Source organism: Pituophis catenifer, unplaced genomic scaffold (assembly GCF_029215685.1).
Source record: "Pituophis catenifer annectens isolate HBS135680 unplaced genomic scaffold, rPitCat1.0.hap2 SCAF_2, whole genome shotgun sequence".
In the NCBI taxonomy this organism is placed as follows: Eukaryota; Metazoa; Chordata; class Lepidosauria; order Squamata; family Colubridae; genus Pituophis; species Pituophis catenifer.
In genome coordinates, this window is record NW_027256882.1 from 17,807,116 (window position 1) to 17,828,517 (window position 21,402).

Consider the following 21,402-nt stretch of genomic DNA (forward strand, 5'->3'; position numbering starts at 1 on the left):
CTGTGGGAAACGGGTCCAAATGGCTCTTTGAGTGTTTAAGGTTGCAGACCCCTGTTCTAGATCTATGCTGTTTCCATCCAGAAAACAAGTTTTGCAAGGTAGGCTAAAACAAAGGTGGCACTGAAAACTGGCACTCTCAATCCTGCAAGGCTGTGCACTCTGCCCATGTAGAGACATTCAGAGAAATCTTGGTGCAAAGAAAAAAGATTGAATTTGGTGTATGAAAGCATTGTAGAAAACTTGAGAAAGGTGTGTGTGGAGTCATCTCCCAGTGATTTTCTGTGGAAGCATTGCGTTGCATCCCCCTTTTCCCACCACCTCCTCATGATCTTCAATTAATGCACCAAACAGACAAGAGACGGATGTGGGAATATCAAATCTTACAAAATTTGGAGGAGGGTCTTTGAGCTAGGGAACAGCTAAAGCAAATAGGAAGAAGGAAAAAAAACCTCTCATACACTTCAAGCAATGAAAAATAAATAACAGAAAAGTAACAGAAACATCTGAACTTTCTGGACATATCACAAAATTAACACAAAATTCACATAAACAAGAATAATGGTGAATGTAGTTTCTAGGTTCTATCATATCTCAAGACCTAAAATGGACACCTAACATCAAAAACGTCATCAAAAATGCACAACAAAGAATGTTCTTTCTGCGCCAACTCAGGAAGCTCAAACTGCCCAAGGAGCTGCTGATCCAGTTCTACAGAGGAATTATTGAGTCTGTCATCTGCACCTCTATAACTGTCTGGTTTGGTTCTGCAACCCAACAAGACAGACACAGACTTCACAGGATAATCAGAACTGCAGAAAAAACAATTGCTACCAACCTGCCTTCCATTGAGGATTTATATACTGCACGAGTCAAAAAGAAGGCTGTGAAAATATTTACAGACCCCTCGCATCCTGGACATAAATTGTTTCAACTCCTCAAATGACACTGTAGAGCACTGCACACCAAGACAACTAGATACAAGAACAGTTTTTTTCCCGAATGCAATCACTCTGCTAAACAAATAATTCCCTCAACACATACAAACTATTCATATTAGGCTGCATTCCTATTGCTATTGGTCTACTCATCGTTCCTGTTGCCCATCTCCTCCCATTTGTGACTGCATGACTGTAACTTTGTTGCTTGTATCCTTATGATTTATATTGATATTGATTGTTTCCTAGTATGATTTGATTGCTTATTGTACTGTATGACTGGGTGGCCACTGGGTGTTGTGCCTTGTGATTCTTGATGAGTGTATCTTGTCTTTTTATGTACCCCAGTTAGAGCTGTTGAAGTTTCAACACCACATCATCCTCACTAAACTTTCTTCACCCTGTACTATCCAAACCTTGGACAAATGAAAACATCTATTCCCAAAGAACCATGAAAGACTTAACTAATTAACTTTGAAGGAATCTGCCAAGATTCTAAAGCCCAGGTTGTAGCTCACATGTGTTCACTCTTGAAAGGTTGCCTAAATCAAATATGGACTAACCTGGGTGATGAGAAAAAGGATGACCACCAACAGTTTAAAAGACATTGATATTAAATATTCATTTATTCATTTATTTTAATTTGCTTAGTTTTACATTCTTAATATTTTATTAGCTTTAGTTTTAAATAACCTTAACAATCAAATGCAAAAGAAACATACAAATCAATAATAACTGCAATCAATAATTAAATGTTGGGAGCCTAAGAAACTCATTCACTATCAATTCCCTACTTTTATGTTTAGATGTTCCTTTGTATTTAGATCTGGCCTGAGGATGATAATGTAGCACTTGGGAAAGAAGATGCAGCATAGCAGTCCAGCACCGGAGGCCAAGATGGAGAAGACCTGAACAGCCACCATGTATTTTCCTTTCGTGCTTAAGTAGGTGGGCAGGAAGGAGATCCAAACACTGCAGAAGATCAGCATGCTGAAGGTGATCAGCTTGGCTTCATTGAAGGCTCCAGGCAGGTTCCTGGCTAGGAAAGCTACAGTGAAGCAAATGACAGCTAGGAAACTCATGTATCCGAGGACAACATAAAACATGGTGACTGAGCCTTCATTGCACTGAAGGATGATCACTCCTGGCTGGGAGTGCAGGTCAGAATCGGGAAACGGAGGAAAAATTCCCAGCCACATGGCACAGATGAAAGTTTGGACACCAGAACAAGAAAGGATGATAGAGTTGGCTAAGGTCTTCCCCAACCATTTCCTCATCCTGTTGCCCGGTTTTGTTGCCAGAAAGGCCAGCACAACTGTGACTGTTTTTGCCAACACAGAAGACACAGCTACTGAGAAGACAATGCTGAACACTATTTGTCGGAGAAGACAGGTGGCTTTCCTTGGTCGGCCAATGAAGAAAATAGAGGACAAGAAGCAGAGTATGAGGGAGACCAGGAGGATGAAGGAGAGGTCCCGGTTGTTGGCTTTGACAATGTGAGTTTCTAGGTATTTAATGAATATGATTAAAATGAATCCTGTGAATAGGAACAAGAGTAGCGCAATGGACACCAGGATGATGCCCAGATGTTCATCAAAGGACAGGAAGCTTATTCTTTTGGGGATACACTGAACTCGGTCCTCATTTGGATATTGGTCATCAGGGCATTTGGTGCATTTTTCAGTATCTGAGAAAACAGAAAGCAATATTTCTTTTATATATATTTTTTTTAATATTTCAAGAAATATCTTCCTTGGATGACAGATGATATTGAAAGACAGCAAAGCCATGGCAAATGGTTAGATGTATAACATTTGTCTGGTTGCCGATCTTAAACCAATTTAGTGCAGGTAAAAACCCCGATATATACACCAACTCAAACAACAACAAAATAAAACCCCCAAAAGAAATACCTGGCACCACAATCACCTTTCACTGACGCAACACACCACATTCTTCATCCCAATGGCTGAAAGAAGAACCAGGTCTCCAGAAATTTAGGAAGATGGAAGCCTCTTGGATTACAAGAGGGTGGGTGTTCTGTAGGGCACGAGCTGCAATAGAAAATGCTGCCTTCCAAGGACTCACAATGTTTTAGGAAAGGACCTATAGCATGCCTGTTGCATACACATATATTGTGGGACAAGAAGACAATTGAATTCATACTGTATGTTCCTAAGGAAGATAAACATGGAAGGATACTTCCAAATTGGCAAATAAAAGGGAAATTTCCTCGGGCAGAAGTACCGTATTTTTCAGAATATAAGACACACCTTAGTTTTTGGGAAGGAAAATAAGAAAAAAGCTGATTGGCGGGTGGATCGGCCTCCCGGAATATCCCTAATCAGCTGTTCCCAGAGGTGAATTTTAGCAATGGGTTCGTTGGTTGTGAGCTCTGTGCCTTGCTTTTTTTTTCCTGAAACTTCTGAAACTCCCTTTCAGAAAAAACTTTTTCTTTCCTGCCTCTGAAAGCCTCTGAAACAGAGCTTCAGAGGTTTTTTTTTCTGAAGTACTGTTTAGAGGCTTTTTTTCCTGAAGCTCTGTTTGGAGGCTTTTTTCAGCCTCTGAAACCTTCGTTTGAGAAGCTGGGCGGGGCTACATTCGGAGTATAAGATGCACCCAGATTGTCACCCTCTTTTTTGGGGGGAAAAAGGTGCGTTTTATACTCTGAAAAATATGGTAATCCAAAATATCCTTCTATCTCTTCCTGTCTGATCCTTCAGCACCTTTTTCAAATTCCTCCCATTATTGGAGAAATTGGGCATGTTGAAAATTAACAAGAAAATAGTCAAGTTTATTTGTGTGTGTGTGTGTTTTTTAACCTATACATTGATCAAAATGCTTTGGTTGAATCCAGTAGCTATCATGATGGTACCCACCTTTCTGAGTGGAGATAGTCCCCTTTGGACAAGGAATGCAGTCGTAGCAGCAAACCGGCTCTCCTTCTCGAGCCTGCTTGACAAATCCAGAATGACAATTTTCTGCACATTTGGATTCAGGCAGAGACTAAGCAGAAAAAACAACCACAAGGAATGCCAAAGAAAACATGTTAGGAATAACCATTCATGGAATATGGTGGCCAACAAGAACATTAGCTAAGTATTCTCTGGGTTTCGTTTAGGTAAATATGAAATCTCTAACAACTTCCAAACAGTTGCATGTATGGTTGCAGTTCATACAACTACTGACAGAAACTATATAGTTCCTCATTTTTGCTTCTGGCATATCTCATTGCATTTCTACTTAATAAAATCTTGAGGGATGGAAGTGAGAAAATATTTAAGCATTAAGTGACAGCCAGTGAGTTTCACCTCATAGCTGTATTAACATGCATTCCTCCATTCCTCATTGGTTTTATAGTATGGAATAGAATCTATTCATATTCAATTTTAGAATAAAAAATATTCTAAAAGTTTTATCAACTTTTTATTCTTTTAGCTTTATTAAAATAGAATAAAATTGTGATGAAGAAAGAAACATCTAGTAGGTCTGTAAAGGTTTCTTCTGGAGTGCATAAAACATTGCAAAGCTGCTTCCATTTGAAATCGGACTGTCAAGCTTAAAGGAAACATTCTTTGTTTTATTTGTTCAATTTATAAGGCTGCCATGCTGGCGAAATACAATTAAAACTGGCTGCACAGTTTGTAGAACTAGAGGGAAGATGGAGGCAAGATCATGAAAATGTGAGCTTCTTTGCAGAGGTGGGATTCACTTACCTTCCCTACTGGTTTGCAAATGTGAGCACGTGTTGCCTCTGTTTATGTAACCAAGGGTTGTAATTAGCTTTTATGGATATTGGCACACACTGCTGGCTCATATTTATATGATCATCCACTACGACTCTAGTGAGATCCCTCTCACAGTTACTGTTTTTGAGCCAGGTTTCGCCTAATCTATATTTGTACCTTTGATTTTTCCTGCCAGTGTAAAACATTGTTTTTCTCCACATTAAATTTCATGTTGTTGGATAGGGCCCATTGTTCATGTCTGTCATGATATTTATGGCTCCTCAGCTTCTCTTCTGGGGTGTGAGCTATTCCTGCCAATTCTCATTATGATTTTATGTGAACTGAAAGCCTTCGGTGTCCTTCCTAAAAACAGAAGGCCTATTGAATTATCTCAATGGGGTGAAAAAGAAATATAGATAAATCTTGCCAAGAATGGAATGGAATGGAATGGAATGGAATGGAATAGAATAGAATAGAATAGAATAGAATAGAATAGAATAGAATAGAATAGAATAGAATAGAATAGAATAGAATAGAATAGAATTCTTTATTGGCCAAGTGTAATTGGAATTTGTCTTGGTGCATATGCTCTCGGTGTACATAAAAGAAAAGATACATTTGTCAAGAATCATAAGGTACAACATTTAATGATAGTCATAGGGAACAAATAAACAATCAAATCATATTAGGAAACAGTCAATATAAATCTTAAGGATACTAGCAACAAGGTTACAGTCATAAGTGGAAGGAGATGGTTGGTGGGAACGATGAGAAGATTAATAGTAGTTCAGACTTAGTAAATAGTTTGACAGTGTTGAGGGAATTATTTGTTTAGCAGAGTGATGGAATTTGGGAAAAACTGTTCTTGTGTCTAGTTGTTCTGGTGTGCAGTACTCTATAGCGTCGTTTTGAGGGTAGGAGTTGAAACAGTTTATGTCCAGGATGCGAGGAGTCTGTAAATATTTTTACGACCCTCTTTTTGACTCGTCTAGTATACAGGTCCTTGATGGAAGGCAGGTTGGTAGCAATTGTTTTTTGGCTGCTTACAAACATCACAGAATTTTTTTTTCAATTTATTTTTATTTTTTTCAAACATACAAATTACATCTTTTCAGAACAGAGCTTTGATCCGGTCATCAATTTGTTCAATTTTTTGTCATCTTTTATCAAAATTTTATATATTCTATTTTGCCATAACACTTATTTCTTCATCTTAAATCACATATTTCAACTAATACTATTTTAGAAAAAGTTTACTCATATTTTCTTAATCAATATAATTACCCTTCTATTAACCCACCTTAAATCTTAATTCAATTAATACCTCATAATACATTTCACAATTCTTACCCTAAATCCTCACTATTAACAATACAGTTCAAACATGTTTATATTCCAAAATTATTTCCATTTCTAAAACTTCCTTACATTTATTTATTATTTCATGTAATGCTCATTTAATCTTTATTCCATTATTACTTTATCAAATTTAAATCTTATCACTAATCTTAAAAATATAGCAATTTAACATTTAGACATAGTTCTTAATTCAAATAATGCTATTTAATACAGTTTCCCAATTATTTCCCTAAATTCTATCTATTTAACCATATCATTTATATAAACACCAATTAAGTAATTTTTGTTTGTAAATCATAATCATATATTATTTCAATTTTCTTTTCTTTTTTGCTTAAGTGAAAAATGTTCAAATTATTACAATTGTTATACATATTTAAACAATATCCCAATTATTATAGCTATCAATTTTCTCAAATGATACGGTCCAACATCTTAATAAAAATTGATACATTATATCCATTAATATATTTTCTTTTTACATAATCTAATTCAACCTTTTCTTTTATCATTCCACTGTTAATCCAGTGTAATCATCTTTATTTTTTCACTGTTAATCCCAGTGTAATCATCTTTATTTTTTTCACTGTTAATCCCAGTGTAATCTCTATAAATATTTAAACAGTATCCCAATTGTTATAGCTATCAATTTCCTCAAATAATATCATCCAACATCTTAACAAAAATTGCTTCATCATATCCATTAATATATTTTCTTTTAACATAGTCTATTTCTCATATATTTTAACTTCAATCCATATTTCATTTCTAAGTATCTGTAACATATTTCTTCTCACATTTATTAATCTCAGTATAGTTTTATAAATCCAAGTCCTGGACTTTTTTATTTTCCTTAATATTTTCCAACCTTTTATTCTTTTATCATTCACTGTTAATCCCAGTGTAGTCATCATTGTTTTATTGTTAATCTCAATATAATCTCTAGAGACCTCCTTTTTATTATTACTATTCACATGTTCAGTTACTTATTCATATTTAATCACATTGTCTTTATCTTCTTTATTCTCCACCTCTATGTCTTATTCCGCCATCTTCATTTTCTTGTCCATTTGTATATATTCCATTTTAACTTCTGTATTCTCAAATTTTTGTCCTCTGTGCAACATTGTAATTATTTCTCTTATTTCCATTGTCCAAGTCTAGATCAATTTGTTCCTTCTCTAATTCCTGTGCCATTTTTCTTTTTAAGTTAATATTATTCCAATTATAAGAGTTCCGTTGTGTTCCCTTCTTTTTATTTTTTTTTCTCCAAAAGTCAAACCGCTTGTAGACAAGAAAATCCTCCCCCACAAGTTCTCACAAATGTTATCTGTAAAGTCCACCATTTTCCAAAATAAAAACCAGGTTGCAATATTCCTTTTTACTCCAGATGGCGTCTCTCTGCAATCCACAATTTCCGGTTGTTTAAAAAGTATCCATTTTGTTTCAATTGCATAACAGTCTTATTTAGCTTCGCTTTTTCTTTTAGGTTTAAAGTACCAAATCATATTTAAAGTCCAGTCCAAATTTAAATAACTCTTCTCACTTCTTTTTTTCCCTTCCCCCCCCTTTTATTTGTACATCATTTCTTTTTTAAAGCTTATTATCCATCCTCTTTATTTTTTTATTTTTTTAATTTAAAGAGAGAGAGAGAGAGAGAAAAGGATCTCTTTATGTCTTTCCAATACTTTGACCATTCTCAAATTGTTTAAGGTTTCCAAATAATTTGTTTAAAAATCTATTTTCTATCGGGTATTCATCTCTTTGAAGTTATGTTTCAAAATCTTCTTTGCCCCCATGCTCCTTAGCTATTATTTATCATTAGGGGTCTTATAATTAAAAGATGTCTCCCTTGTTGTTATTTCATGCCTGGGTTGGCTGTCACTCACCCGGCTTCAAAAAACTCCATTCCGTTCGTCTTCTCTCTCCAGCGCTTTACTTAGTCCAGTTGTCCCAGCTTCGTGGCAGCCTCCATGGCTGCCATCCCCCGCTGCCGAGTCACAGAGAGTTCCTTCCAACCTTCGACGAACTTGCCTGTTCCTCTTGGTCGTCCAAGGTGCCTCTCTTTCTTCCCCATCCCTGCAGGACGGTTCTGATCCACAGACCCATCAGCAGCGGTTCGTCAGCTGGGGTTTTTGCAGAGCTCATTGGAACCTGCTAATTCCCTGACTGTTTCGCCATGATGCCAAACCAGAAGCCCCAAACATTGCAGAATATTGACCTGCCCTTTTAAGGGACAATGTGCTCAACTAGAGTAAGCAGAATCCTCATTCTAAAGCTCATTTCATCCCCTGGGACCAAGAGGACCCCCATCTTGATTCAATTTTCTTGGATTCAGTCAAAACCTGAGCTTAGACACTGTCAACAGAATTCTTTGCTATTTGAGGAACAAGTACAAGCAAACCAGAGGCTATTATCAAACGGATCCTCAGCACTCGAAGGCTTCTCTCAGCAGTTTTATGGAGATACTAAATAGCAGAGTAGGCCATGATATGTGTCCTAAGGAATAATACTTCAGGACCCATTTTGGTCATAGCCAAATCAGTTTTAAAATGTGTTCCATATTATAACATCTGAAGGCTACATTGATCAATAGTATTGAAACCTCCCAAGCAGTCTAAGAGAACTGTGAGGGTTTTACACTTCACAGTCAGATCTCACTGAAGATGATTCACCTTGGTGATTAGGCTTAGCCCACTTGAAATGGGTCTTAAGACAAGGATAAAATCTTGACTATGTTAATAAATAGGATGCAAGTATATATAACAATTTAGTTTATAAGAATGCTCAATATGGTTATACAAGAATAAAAGAATGATTAGGAAGATTGAATTTAAAAGTAAAGATAATTGTCGATGCAGAAAATTGTAAAATATTATATAATGCTGTTATTTATGTTTGTATTTTACAAAACATGTAAAATGGTGTATGTGTATGTTCTCTTCTTTTTTTCTTTTTTTTTCTTTTTCTATTATGTTTTTGGTTTTAAAAATGTAAAATATTCAATAAAAACTAATTTTTTAAAAAAAGAAATGGGTCCTAAGAATTTGGGAAATAGAGAAGAAAAAAATCAGTATTTCCCGCACCTTGTTCAGCAACTTTAGTCTTGAAAGATTATCCTGGTTGATAATAAGTCTCTGTCTTTCAAAGCTCCCCAGTTTCCCTTCCATGTAATTGTTCTTCGGGAGAACCACCAAGTTCCAGATGTTCAAATCTGCTACCAGATCTCCATTTTGGTCCAAGTACATTTTCATCTCTGAAAGATTGCAAAACTCATTCTTCTGCAGAAAGGGATGAAGCTAGAATGAAAAAAAACCAGGAAACTGAAAAGCAGAAAACTTGGTTTCTTGTTCCACATGGTTTTTTTTTTTTTTCACAGTTGAATATTTCTAATACAGTTATCTAATCTGCAAATATTCTTTGTTGGGAGAACAAGTTTTACTACTCTTTTCAAAACTGAAAAAGATTGGTTGGGCAAAATACAACCAAAAAGAAGATGTTTCATTTTTCATCCAAAAAAAACTTCTTCAGTATCTTAAGATCTATCCAGGGTTATTTCAGTGTGTCATAAATGGGAAAATTAACTCAGTTACAAGAGAGGAAATTCTGTCATAATGACAGGAAAAACATCCTAAAAGGAAGAGCAGTTTGACAGCTGTACCAGTGAACCAGATAAATTAAGTTTCCCCTTCACTGATTATGTTAATTCAAGGACCAAGCAGCCATCAGTCAGAAAAGCTTTAGCTGGGATTCCAGCCAAGAAGAGGGGTTGGCTAGGTGGTCTCAGAGTCGCCTTCATATGTCTAATGGTAAAATTGCATGATGCTAATCACAAACCCATATGTACAGTATATGAATTCATTTAAAATGCATACTTTCTTTTACAATTAAAGGTAAAACGCTGATGACACCCAGCTGTACATCTCCACCCCAGACCACCCCAACGATGCCCTTGAAGTGATGTCCCGGTGCCTGGAGGCCGTACGGATCTGGATGGGGAGAAACAGGCTCAGGCTCAACCCATCCAAGACCGAGTGGCTGTGGTTTCCGACGTCCCGATATAGTCAGCTGGTGCCATCGCTGACTATTGGGGGTGAAGCATTGGCCCCCACGGAGAGGGTTCGCAACTTGGGTGTCCTCCTGGATTCACGGCTGTCTTTAGAAGAGCACTTGACGGCCGTGACCGGGAGGATTTTTCATCAGGTCCGCCTGATTCGCCAGTTGCGTCCCTTTCTGGATCGGGACTCGTTACGCACGGTCACTCATGCCCTCGTCACCTCCCGTCTGGACTATTGTAACGCTCTCTACATGGGACTCCCCTTGAGGAGCACTCGGAGGCTCCAACTGGCGCAGAGTGCGGCCGCGCGGGTGGTGATGGGAGCAATGTGGCGCTCCCATGTAACGCCTCTCCTGCGCGAGCTGCACTGGCTCCCGGTGGTCTTCCGAGTGCGCTTCAAGGTCTTGGTTATCACCTTCAAAGCGCTCCATGGCTTAGGACCTGGCTATTTACGGGACCGCCTGCTGCCACCAATAGCCTCCCACCGACCAGTACGCTCCCATAGAGAGGGGCTCCTCCGGGTGCCGTCGGCCAAACAATGTCGACTGGCGGCCCCCAGGGGGAGAGCCTTCTCTGTGGGGGCACCTACGATCTGGAACGAGCTCCCCCCGGAGATACGGAGGATTCCGGATCTGCGTACCTTCTGTCGCGCGCTTAAGACGTTTTTATTCCATCAAGCTGGCCTGACCTAAACTTTTTCCTCTTTTTAAATGGAATTTTAAATTTGGTTTTAATTTATTGGGGTTTTAAAATGTCTCAGCCAAATTTATTTAATTAGTTTTATCTCTATTTTAAATTTTGTATCTACATGTTTTATTTTATGGCTGTTCACTGCCCTGAGTCCTTTGGGAGTAGGGCGGTATACAAATTTAATAAAATGAAAATGAAAAAAATGAAATAAATGTAAAGGTTCCCCTCGCACATATGTGCTAGTTGTTCCCGACTCTTAGAGGGTGGTGCTCATCTCCGTTTCAAAGCCAAAGAGCCAGCGCTGTCTGAAGACGTCTCCGTGGTCATGTGGCTGACATGACGAAAAAACTAAAGGAGCACGGAATACTGTTACATTCCCACCAAAGGTGGTCCCTATTTTTCTACTTGCATTTTTTACGTGCTTTTGAACTGCTAGGTTGGCAGAATCTGAGACAAGTAACGGGAATTCACCCCATTACACGGCACTAGGGATTCAAACTGCTGAAGTGCCGACCTTTCGATTGACAAGCTCAGAGTCTTAACCACTGAGCCACCGTGTCCCTTTTACAATTAGTGTTGTTCAAAATCAAAATATGCTTGTCATAGCTCCCACCCTTCAGAAAATTATGCCCTGAGTAATAGGATTGGCCAAACCTAGTAGAGGTTAAGATGGTTCTTTTACTTCTCTTTAGAAACTAAGTTTAATGTATATCCCTGTCAGGATCCCATACCTGCCATGGCTGCAGACCTGAAGCCCACAGACTCTCTACATCTTTCTTTTTTATCCTTCTGGATGTGGAGGAATATGCAGCCCTCAAGGCAAGGGCCAGAGTCTTAATGACACTGTAAGCACGGGGGTCAATATATATTCTTCTTCTTTTGCCTTGGATTTCCAGTGGCATTTTTTGGGTACATCTGTTCCGGCCTTTCACAGAAAAGGCATGTCTTGAAAAAGAGCAGTGAAAAGAGTGATCTTCAAACTGGGGATCCACAAACATAAATGGTTGAAAGGTTTTGTCAAACCCTCTGGTCTGAATATAAAAGTTCCAAATACTATGGACATATTTGTAAAATCTGTGATGTTTCATTGGCAATTCCCCAAAGAGTGTGATGATCCAGACTTTCCCTTCAATGGGTCCCGGCAAGCCTTCAAGTATGAAATGGATGTGGCTAATTCCATCCAACATGGTACTATAGTCTGTAAAGAAAACAAAGACATTGACTTGTCTCCACTTAGAGAGGGCATCCTTGAAGGGTTCTGTAGGTCCAGACATCGAGAATCTTTGTGATATAACAACACAATTTCCATTCCTGACAAGCAAAGGAGTAAAAGTCCTCATGAACTGTTCTCCATTCTGTGTGTCTGAGGCAAAGAGTCCAATCAAGTTCCATCTGAAATGGAGAAGCAGTTGGACAATTGCTGGGTACTGGATATCATTTTTGGGGGCCATTCGGTAAAAAAAGGGAAATTGACTTTTATCACTCAGAGCCTCTTGAACAAATCTACAAGTGACCTGAAAAAGCAATGAAGAATATCACATTATATTTGAAGTTGAATCAAGTCTAAAACATTAGGTTTTAATGTATCCAACCTGGATCTCACTAACATGTTAGAATATTTTATTATTGATAATCCTTTGGCCATATTAAATACAGAATATAGAGCCTTGGTGGCGCAGCGGACTAAACTGCTGTTAAAGTAGCACTTAGCTGCCAGCTGCATGCAATTACTGCGAGTTCAATTCTCACCAGGCTCAAGGTTGACTCAGCCTTCCATCCTTCCGAGGTAGGTAAAATGAGGACCCGGTTTGTGGGTGCAATAAGCTGACTTTGTATAAAATAGAACACCGTTTTGGGGGGGGGGGCAAAAAGCCCTACTAAGCAGGTATATACAAAAATATGAAGGCTATTGTTTAATGCATTGTAAGCCGCCCTGAGTCTCTGGAGAAGGGCGGCATATAAATTGAACTAATAAATAATAAATAAATAAATAAATAAATAAATAAATAAATAAATAAATAAATAAATAAAACCTAACAAGACCATATATGAAAATAGAATAAAAGAATATCAATTTAGTAAATAGAATAATAAAGAATGCACCTCATATTTCTGTATAAGTCAAACAATTTATTGCAATCAGATCCACATTTGCAGATCTCAACTTAACTGTTTTGTTCCAATAAAGAAGAAAATCAAAGATCCATCCCCTGCACCCACAAGTCCCTCACATGGCCCAATCATTTCACCGTCCCAACTGGAAATATCCCTCAGTCATTCCCATTCAGGTGCAGGCCGAATGCCCTTGACTCCCAGAGAAAGGAATGTTGTTATGACTAACACTGCACTGACTCCTTGCAATGCCCTCTCCCGTTGTCCCAGGCATTAAATGTGGCAGCCCTGAAGCTCCAAAGAAAAGATGGCTTCCAGGGCTGACAGTCTGTTCATTATAAGGAACTTGGTTAAATCTTCCATATTTAACAATCATATCCCGGCATAATTTTGAGGTATAATGGAGAAAGATATCGATTAAACACTGTTGAGTAGGCAGAACAATTTTATTCTAATGTTTTTAAAGAGAGTTTACCATCCCCACGTACATCTACCGTGTTGGAGATAAAGGAGAGTGACAAGGAGAAGCAACTTCAGCAAGAGATGGAAGAGCAGCTTAAGCAGGTGGAACCAGAGGCAGAGGAAATGCAGGGAGCTACAGGAGGTTTTCTGGAGGAGCCCCTGCTAGACCCCTCTCCGATTGTGATTGACCCACTTAAAACTACAAGAGATGTGGCTTTGGACCTAGCCCGGATGGCTGAAGTTAAAGACCAGCGCGTAACTCGAGCAATCTCTAAGCAACTTAAAGAAAAGCAACAACAGGAAAGGCCCAAGCCACAACAATACAAGAAGGGAGTCAAGAGTAATACACAAGAACATAAAGCCATGGGGGGAGCAAAGCCGAAGACTATCGATTCAGAAGATATTCGGCAATTCTGCTCGTCGCTTCAAAAAAGTCTACATGACGATTAAGTTTTTATCTTGGAATGTGAATGGATTAAGTTCACCACAGAAAAGGAAGAAATTATTCACATATTTGAGACAATTTAATAATGATATAATTTGCCTACAAGAAACTCATGTTAGAACACAAGATAAAAAATATTTGATAAATTCAAAATTAGGAACACATCTTATAGCCTCAAATTTGGAAAAAAAGAATGGTGTGGTTATTTATATAAATAAAAGACTGTCAGCTAAAATTATAGAAGCAGATGAAAGTGGTAGGTTTATAGCAATTGAACTGCATACAGTAAGTGGTCTAATTCTAGTGATTGGAATTTATGCTCCTAATCAACAACAGGATCATTTCTACAAAACTTTGCATTCTAAAATATTGTAATGGGACTATAGATCTATTTTAATCATGGGAGATTGTAATGGAGTAATTGACTCTAAAATAGATAAAAAGAGTTTGGCGAAGTCAAGGATTAGACTACCACAGACTTTTTTTGATATGAAAGAAGATTTGGAATTAAAAGATATTTGGAGAATACATAATCCAAAAAAATTGGACTTTACTTTTTTTTCAGATAGACACAGATCCTTTTCTAGGATTGATTTTATTTTACTATCAGCTGATTTACTTGTTAAAACAAAAGGAAAAAAGATTTTTCCAAGGACTTTAACCGACCATAGCCCAGTATGGATAGAAATTGAGATAGGAAAAACTGAGAGAAGATCATGGAGATTAAATGAAAACTTGTTTAGATATGAAAAAAATATAACAGAACTTAAAAAGCAGATGAAAGAATTTTTTGAAATGAATTTGAATAAGGGTATCTAGAAGTTCAGGTTGCAGAATCAAATATGAAATTGTTTCAAAATAATTATGAGGTGTTGTGGCGAGATGTACAGAAAGATGTGGAGACTTGGAAAAAACTGCAGCTGTCTCTACTTGGAAGAATAGCAGCAGTTAAGATGAACATTTTGCCAAGATTTCTTTTTTTGTTTCAAATGATTCCGGTGCTTAAAAGTGATAAACAACTGAAAGAATGGCAAAGTGGACTGAATAAGTTTGTCTGGAATGAGAAAAAACCGAGAGTGAAACTGAAAATTATGCAAGATGTTCCAGAAAGCGGGGGCTTAAACTTACAAACCTACAATTATATTATGAAGCAGCAGCTTTGACCCAAGCAAGTGATTGGTTTGGAAGGAAAAAGACTGGAATATTGAATATAGAAAGTTTTGATCTTGAATTTGGTTGGCATGTCTACTTATTTTATGAGAACAAAGTGGATAAAGTATTTAAAAGCCACATACTTAGAGATTCCTTGATGAGAGTTTGGAAGAAGCACCGACTCAAATGGGATTACAAAATACTGCTATGGCTGGATCTTGGTCATATCATGTGGAATACAAATATAATGTCACTCGGGGGGGGGGGGTTTATATAAAGAAGTTCTTTTTGCAGGTGCGGGCAGATGGCAACTGAAGACTTTAGAAATGCTGGTGGCAGAAGGGATTAATTTAACTTGGTTACAGTATAATCAACTTCAATTAAGATGGAAAGAGGACCAAAAAATTGGTATAATGATGCATGAGGAAGAATTGGTTAGACATATAAAAGAGAAAGGTCCAATGCATATTAAAAGGCTTTATAATGTTTTGTTAGAAAGGGATTCAGAAACTGAATTGGTTAAAGATTGTATGATTAAGTGGGCACAAAATTTTGCAGAACCAGTGATGTTGGAAACATGGGAAAAAATATGGGTTCAGAATGTCAAATTTACACAGTCGCAGAATTTGAGGGAAAATTTTTATAGAATGTTTTATAGATGGCATTTAGATCCTAAGAAATTGTCGTGTATGTACCCTAATGTTCAACCAAAATGTTGGAGATGTGATTGCTTAGATGCCACATATTATCATGTGTGGTGGACTTGTAAGAAAGTGAAGACTTTTTGGATAAAAATTTGGTGGGTTATGCAGAATGTTTTGAAGAAAAAAATTCAGTTTTCTCCACAATTGTTTTTATTGGGTATAGTTAAGGGTTTTACATTGGGTGAAACAAAGTTGATATTGTATATGATAACAGCAGCGAGATTACTGATAGGTCAATATTGGAAAAATGAAGCTATGCCTACTATTGAGGAATGGACTTTGAAGATGGCCAGCTTTGCAGAGATGGCGAAGATTTCAGCATTTCTAAAAGATCGCTCACAAGAGACTTATGAATGGGAGTGGAAAAAGTGGATAGATTATGTGCAGAATAAATATCAAACTAGAAAGTATCAGATAGCTTTTAACTGAAAGTATTATATAAAGATAGAAATATTTGAATTTTGTGAAGATGTGAAAAATATATAGGGGGTTCAAGTTTTATAAAAAGGGGATTTTGATTTGGATTATATTCTGTGGAAGTCCGGGGGGAGGGGTGGGTTAGGGAGGGTTAGGGAGGTTAGGGAGGGTTGGGGGGGGAAATGGGGAGAAAATGTAATTGTAAAACTTTTCCAATAAAAAACAAACAAACAAACAAAAAAACCCAATCATATCCAGTTTCTCAAGTCTTGCTCAGGTAAATGCCACCCTAAGATGTTTAGGTTTTTCCGCATTTAAATAGAAATGGAAACCAGATATACTGGAGTAGCGTGGGCAGATAACTAGTTGCCCAACGGCAAAGCCACAGGAGTTGATGGATTTTTTTAAAAAAAATGATTTATATGCCGCCCTTCTCCGGAGACTCAGGGAGGCTTACAATGTGCTAAGCAATAGCTAAGCAATAGCCTTCATTTTTTTGTATATTTATACAAAGTCAGCTTATTGCCCCCACAACTGGGTCCTCAATTTACCTTAGAAAGGATGGAAGGCTGAGTCAACCTCGAGCCTTGGCAAAATTCGAACCTGCAATAATTGCAGGCAGCTGGTCTTAATAACAGGGTGCCTTAGACCACTGTACTACCAAGGCTCTTGGTATTACACTGCAGGAATTCCTGCAGTGTCGCTGAGACCGGTGCCAACAAAAGCATTGACAGCGTTTTGCCAAAGTGTTTGGAAGACTGGTCAGTGGCCAAAAGAATTGAAAAGGTCAATATGTATGCCAACACCAAAGAAAGGTGATACAAAAGACTGATCCAACCACAGTCTTGATATCACATGAGTAAAATTCTTTGGAAAATAATCCAGCAATGTCTGAATCCACCCACCAACAGGGAACTGCCTGATGTACAAGCAGAATTTCGGAAAGGAAGAGGAACATGTGATCATATTGCCAATCTATGTTGGATAATGGAAAAAGCAAAGGAATACCAAAAAGATCTCTACATGTGTTTCATTGACTACACAAAGGCCTTTGATTGTGTTGACCATGACAAGCTCTGGAACTGCTTTAAAGAATTAGGAATATCATCATACTCATCCAGCTCATCCTGTCTTTGTATTCTGATCAGGCAGCCACTGAAAGAACGGAATATGAAGGCACAAAACTGTTCAGTATTGAAAGGGGCACTCAACAAGGTCGCATCCTGTCACCTGTACAATTCAACATGTGCACAGAAATTATGAGAAATGCACATTTGGAGGAATCTACCATTGTGGTTAAAATTGGTGGTAGGAATGTCAACAACCTCCGATATGCAAATGATACAACATTGCTTGCAGAAAGCAAGGAGGTCCTGGAGTGGCTAATCCTCCAGTAGTAACTGTGAGAGGGATCTTGGAGTCCTAGTGGACAGCCATTTAGATATTAGCCAGCAGTGTGCAGCAGCTGCCAAAAAAGTCAACACAGTTCTAGGCTGCATAAACAGAGGGATAGAATCAAGATCACGTGAAGTGTTAATACCACTTTATAATGCCTTGGTAAGGCCACACTTGGAATATTGCATTCAGTTTTGGTTGCCACAATGTAAAAAAGATGTTGAGACTCTAGAAAGAGTGCAGAGAAGAGCAACAAAGATGATTAGGGGACTGGTGGCTAAAACATATGAAGAATGGTTGCAGGAACTGGGTACATCTAGTTTAATGAAAAGAAGGACTAGGGGAGACATGATAACAGTGTTCCAATATCTCAGGGGTTACCACAAAGAAAAGGGAGTCAAGCTATTTTCCAAAGCACCTGAGGGTAGGACAAGAAGCAATGGGTGGAAACTAATCAAGGAGAGAAGCAATTTAGAACTAAGAAGAAATTTCCTGACAGAACAATTAATCAGTGGAACAACTTGCCTCCAGAAGTTGTGAATGCTCTAACACTGGAAGTTTTTAAGAAGATGTTGGATAACCATTTGTCTGAAGTGGTGTAGGGTTTCCTGCCTAAGTAGGGGGTTGGACTAGAAGACCTCCAAGGTTTCTTCTAACTCTGTTATTCTATTCTAATCCTGAGAGTCAAAGATAAAAGTGAAAAATCTGAACTGCACTTTAACATCAAGAAAACAAATATTTGTTCTCTGCAGAGAACACATATGATAAATAGACAGTCAGACAGACAGACAGACAGACAGACAGACAGACAGACAGACAGACAGAAAGACAGATAGATAGACAGATGATAGATGATAGATAGATGATAGATAGATAGATAGATAGATAGATAGATAGATAGATAGATAGATAGATAGTAGTGATGATGATGACAGAGATAGGACTAGAAATAGAAACAGAAAGAGATAGAGAGATAGAGATATGGCTTGCATTTTTAAAGTGTGTAAACAACTTGCCAATAGAAGTTCCACCAATCAGCATATTTCTGAATAGCTCAGCCAATAAGATATCCTTTCCAGGGGCTTAAATTGTCTTTATACCTGTTATGATGAATGTCATCATAGGCAGATTAAGGTAAAAATAGTTAATAAATTGGCTAATATGCTTGCAATCTTTTAATAGTTGATTAATCCTAGTGGTCACTATGATCCATACGGCATATGTGTTTTATCAGCTGTAGGTAAAATGGCCATGATGAAAAGCCGCCCTTGAATTCCAGACAAAAATATGGTTGGATCTGCCTTCCAGCCACCCTACTCACTTTACCGGGTAGAGAAACATACACACACTAACCTGTGCAACTTTGTAGGTGCCTAATAATGTTGACATCTGTGTGGAGATTTCCCTGTAAGCCCCATCAATAATAGCCAGAAGATTGTCTTTCCTTCCACAGCTGTAGTTAGGAACATTGGCTTTTCCAGTAGAGAGAATGTCCAGCAAGGCATCGGAAGTGCGTAGAGTGCTCAAATAGTTGTCATGGACGTTGTACCCAAGTGTGAGATTGTGTGGGATCCGGGTATTCTTGTTGATCACTTGAATGGGGAGAATGAAGGGTAGCATTCCTCCCAGATTAATATGTCTAGTCCTGTACAAATATTTCCATGTTATTATCATTAATAGCAATAACAAAATATATCTATTCATTTATTTCTTTTTGTCTCTACAAGGCTATTGAGTCTTAAGTGACTACTGATCCAAAACCAGAGACAAATAAGAGTAACCCATCATTTTATTTTTGTCATTGTTGAGAAGGTGGGATGGATATAATCATCTACTGGGATTAATAGTCACAAATATATCATTGTTTGCACTAGCACTTATACTCACTTGTCCAATAACCAGGATTCAAAACAATTCAATCATTAAAGCAGAACCACCATAAAAGCCAGAGCATGGATCAATAAGTTAGTCAGCAAAGCAATTTTTTTAAAAAATCATCCTATAAGGAGCTGGCAGAGACAACTACAATCCTTAAATAAAATAAAGAAGAGTGTTTAAGTGATGAACTCAAGACTGGAAGAGAAGGAGAAGATCCTCTGGACTTCTGTGTCTCTCATGTTCTTTCAGTGTTTCATCTGCCCCATCCCTGCATTTGAGTTTAATACACAACAAGGCAAGAGAGGATAAATCTAAAGATTCCAAAAACTTACAAATAACCTAAAATTCAGGAACCAGGGGAATAAGAAGAAAGGAAGAAGAGTGTTAGAAATACAAATGGAGGGAATGCAACTCTATCACACTGAATGACTTACGGGGAAGAAATATAACGAGCCCCATTGAATTGTAGCAGCTCAAGTGAAGGTTTTGTTGCTGTTTCAATCACACTAATAATATGGTCTCCGGGCCCATAATAGTTCCATGGATTTCCTCTTTCCTGCTGCTTCAAAGTTGGGGGGCATTTGGTTCTTAGCCTCCCAGAGTATCTCCGGGTCAGCTGAAACATCAGAAGCATAAGCAGGAAGTCCATTTCTCCTTGGGATGAATCAGCCACTTCCCTGTTTCTAAACAACAAGAAGAGTTAGAAAAAAAAAATTCAAAGCCCTCTCACAAGATAGAAGTGTCAGTGAGACCCATTGAGCTTCACCTGGAAAGGAGAAAATGGTACATTCAAGAGCACAACCTCTGTCTGTCCTAAATTTTGTGCAAAATATTCGGCATAAGTAGAGGTATTTATCCTTTTCTGATGTAAGATCCCTTCCATGTTGCTACTGATGTTTACATCAAAGGCAATCACTGGAGAAGGTGCAGAAGAGGTGTCAAAGACAAGGATAATGATAATCACAGTGAGAAGCTATTTTTCCTCTTGGGAGCCTAAAGTCCTTTCAGAGGTCCATATGTAGAGGGGCAGCTGGAGAATAGCACTAGTGAAAAATTATAGCTTCGCACCTGGGGCACTGTTCTGTAGTTGTTCTGGTTTTTGTTATTCGGACGTGTTAAGAAATTAATGTTGAAATATGAGAGTTCAACCCCAACCTGAAAGACTTCTGATGCCCTTCTGGATGGTACCTTCTCTTTTATGCTTTTGAACATTAGCAGAAACCATTGGTCAAGGTCACCCCCCATCTTTTATTATTTTTATTATTATTATTTTTATCATTGTTATTTTAAATTGGGGCCAAATTAATATATATCTTTTTAATTGTTTTTAATGTTTGTATTCTATGTTTTTATCTGGCTGTACACTGCCCTGAGTCCCTCGGGAGAAAGTGCGGTATATAAATTCGAAATAAAATAAAATAAAATAAAAATCTTCCATGTTTGTATTATTATATAGTAATGATATACATTCTACTTTGTCTGTCTGAAATCTTGGTCACTGCTTGGAATAAGGTCAGTTGGCTGAGATGTTACCTCAGACGTGTCCATGTGACTTTCTCTCTTGAGAATCCCATCACTCTGTGTGGATCATGGAGGAGCTGATTGAAAGAAGATAAGGGATGTGAGGAGCATTGTTGGTGCTCAACAAAGGGCAAACACAGGCCATCCCAAGTTAGAGCTTCTGTTAAGGCCAACTTGTGGTGGTACAGAAGTATTTCTTCACCCGTTTTGTGTACTCACATAGTCACCCCTAGGCCCTGTTTCAGTTTACACAAGCCCTCTTGGATGGAGGAGCTCAGAGAATTTCTTGCAGAGAATTTCTTGTTTGGGGAAATTTGTCACCATCTGTCAGACAAAGTCACTTAGATTTGCTCATACCTGGAGACCATCCATGTTGCATGTCCAGAGGAGATGCCTCTGGGTGGTTAGGAGGAGTCTTTCTCTCTTATCTGGGAACAGTTTCAACCTGCTTAGCTTCAAGAAGTGGACAGGATTCACAGGACCATGAATTCTTTGGATCCATCCCACTCCTGGCTTGTTAAAGTGGCCTGAAGTATGAGTGGGACCT

The 21,402-nt window shown here is 38.0% G+C and overlaps 1 protein-coding gene across 1 annotated transcript; it reads right to left on the minus strand.

Moving 5' to 3' along the window:
- Nucleotides 1-1,717: 1,717 nt before the first annotated feature.
- LOC139309935 (vomeronasal type-2 receptor 26-like) lies at nt 1,718-19,076 on the minus strand. Its single transcript, XM_070934116.1, has 5 exons — nt 18,810-19,076; nt 11,501-12,283; nt 9,109-9,321; nt 3,815-3,941; nt 1,718-2,622 (listed from the first exon to the last, which is right to left on the minus strand). The coding sequence occupies exons 1-5, from the start codon at nt 19,074-19,076 to the stop codon at nt 1,718-1,720; spliced, it is 2,295 nt and encodes a 764-aa protein (XP_070790217.1).
- Nucleotides 19,077-21,402: the final 2,326 nt, after the last annotated feature.

What these genes read in the sequence shown, in the direction of transcription:
- LOC139309935 (XM_070934116.1), bottom strand. Translation starts at nt 19,076, where the DNA reads ATGCTACCCTTCATTCTCCCCATTCAAGTGATCAACAAGAATACCCGG. An exon ending in GACTAAAGTTGCTGAACAAG is followed by an intron (nt 3,942 to 9,108) that starts GTGCGGGAAATA and finishes TTTTCTGCTTAG; the next exon opens with TCTCTGCCTGAATCCAAATG. An exon ending in GACTATCTCCACTCAGAAAG is followed by an intron (nt 2,623 to 3,814) that starts GTGGGTACCATC and finishes CTGTTTTCTCAG; the next exon opens with ATACTGAAAAATGCACCAAA.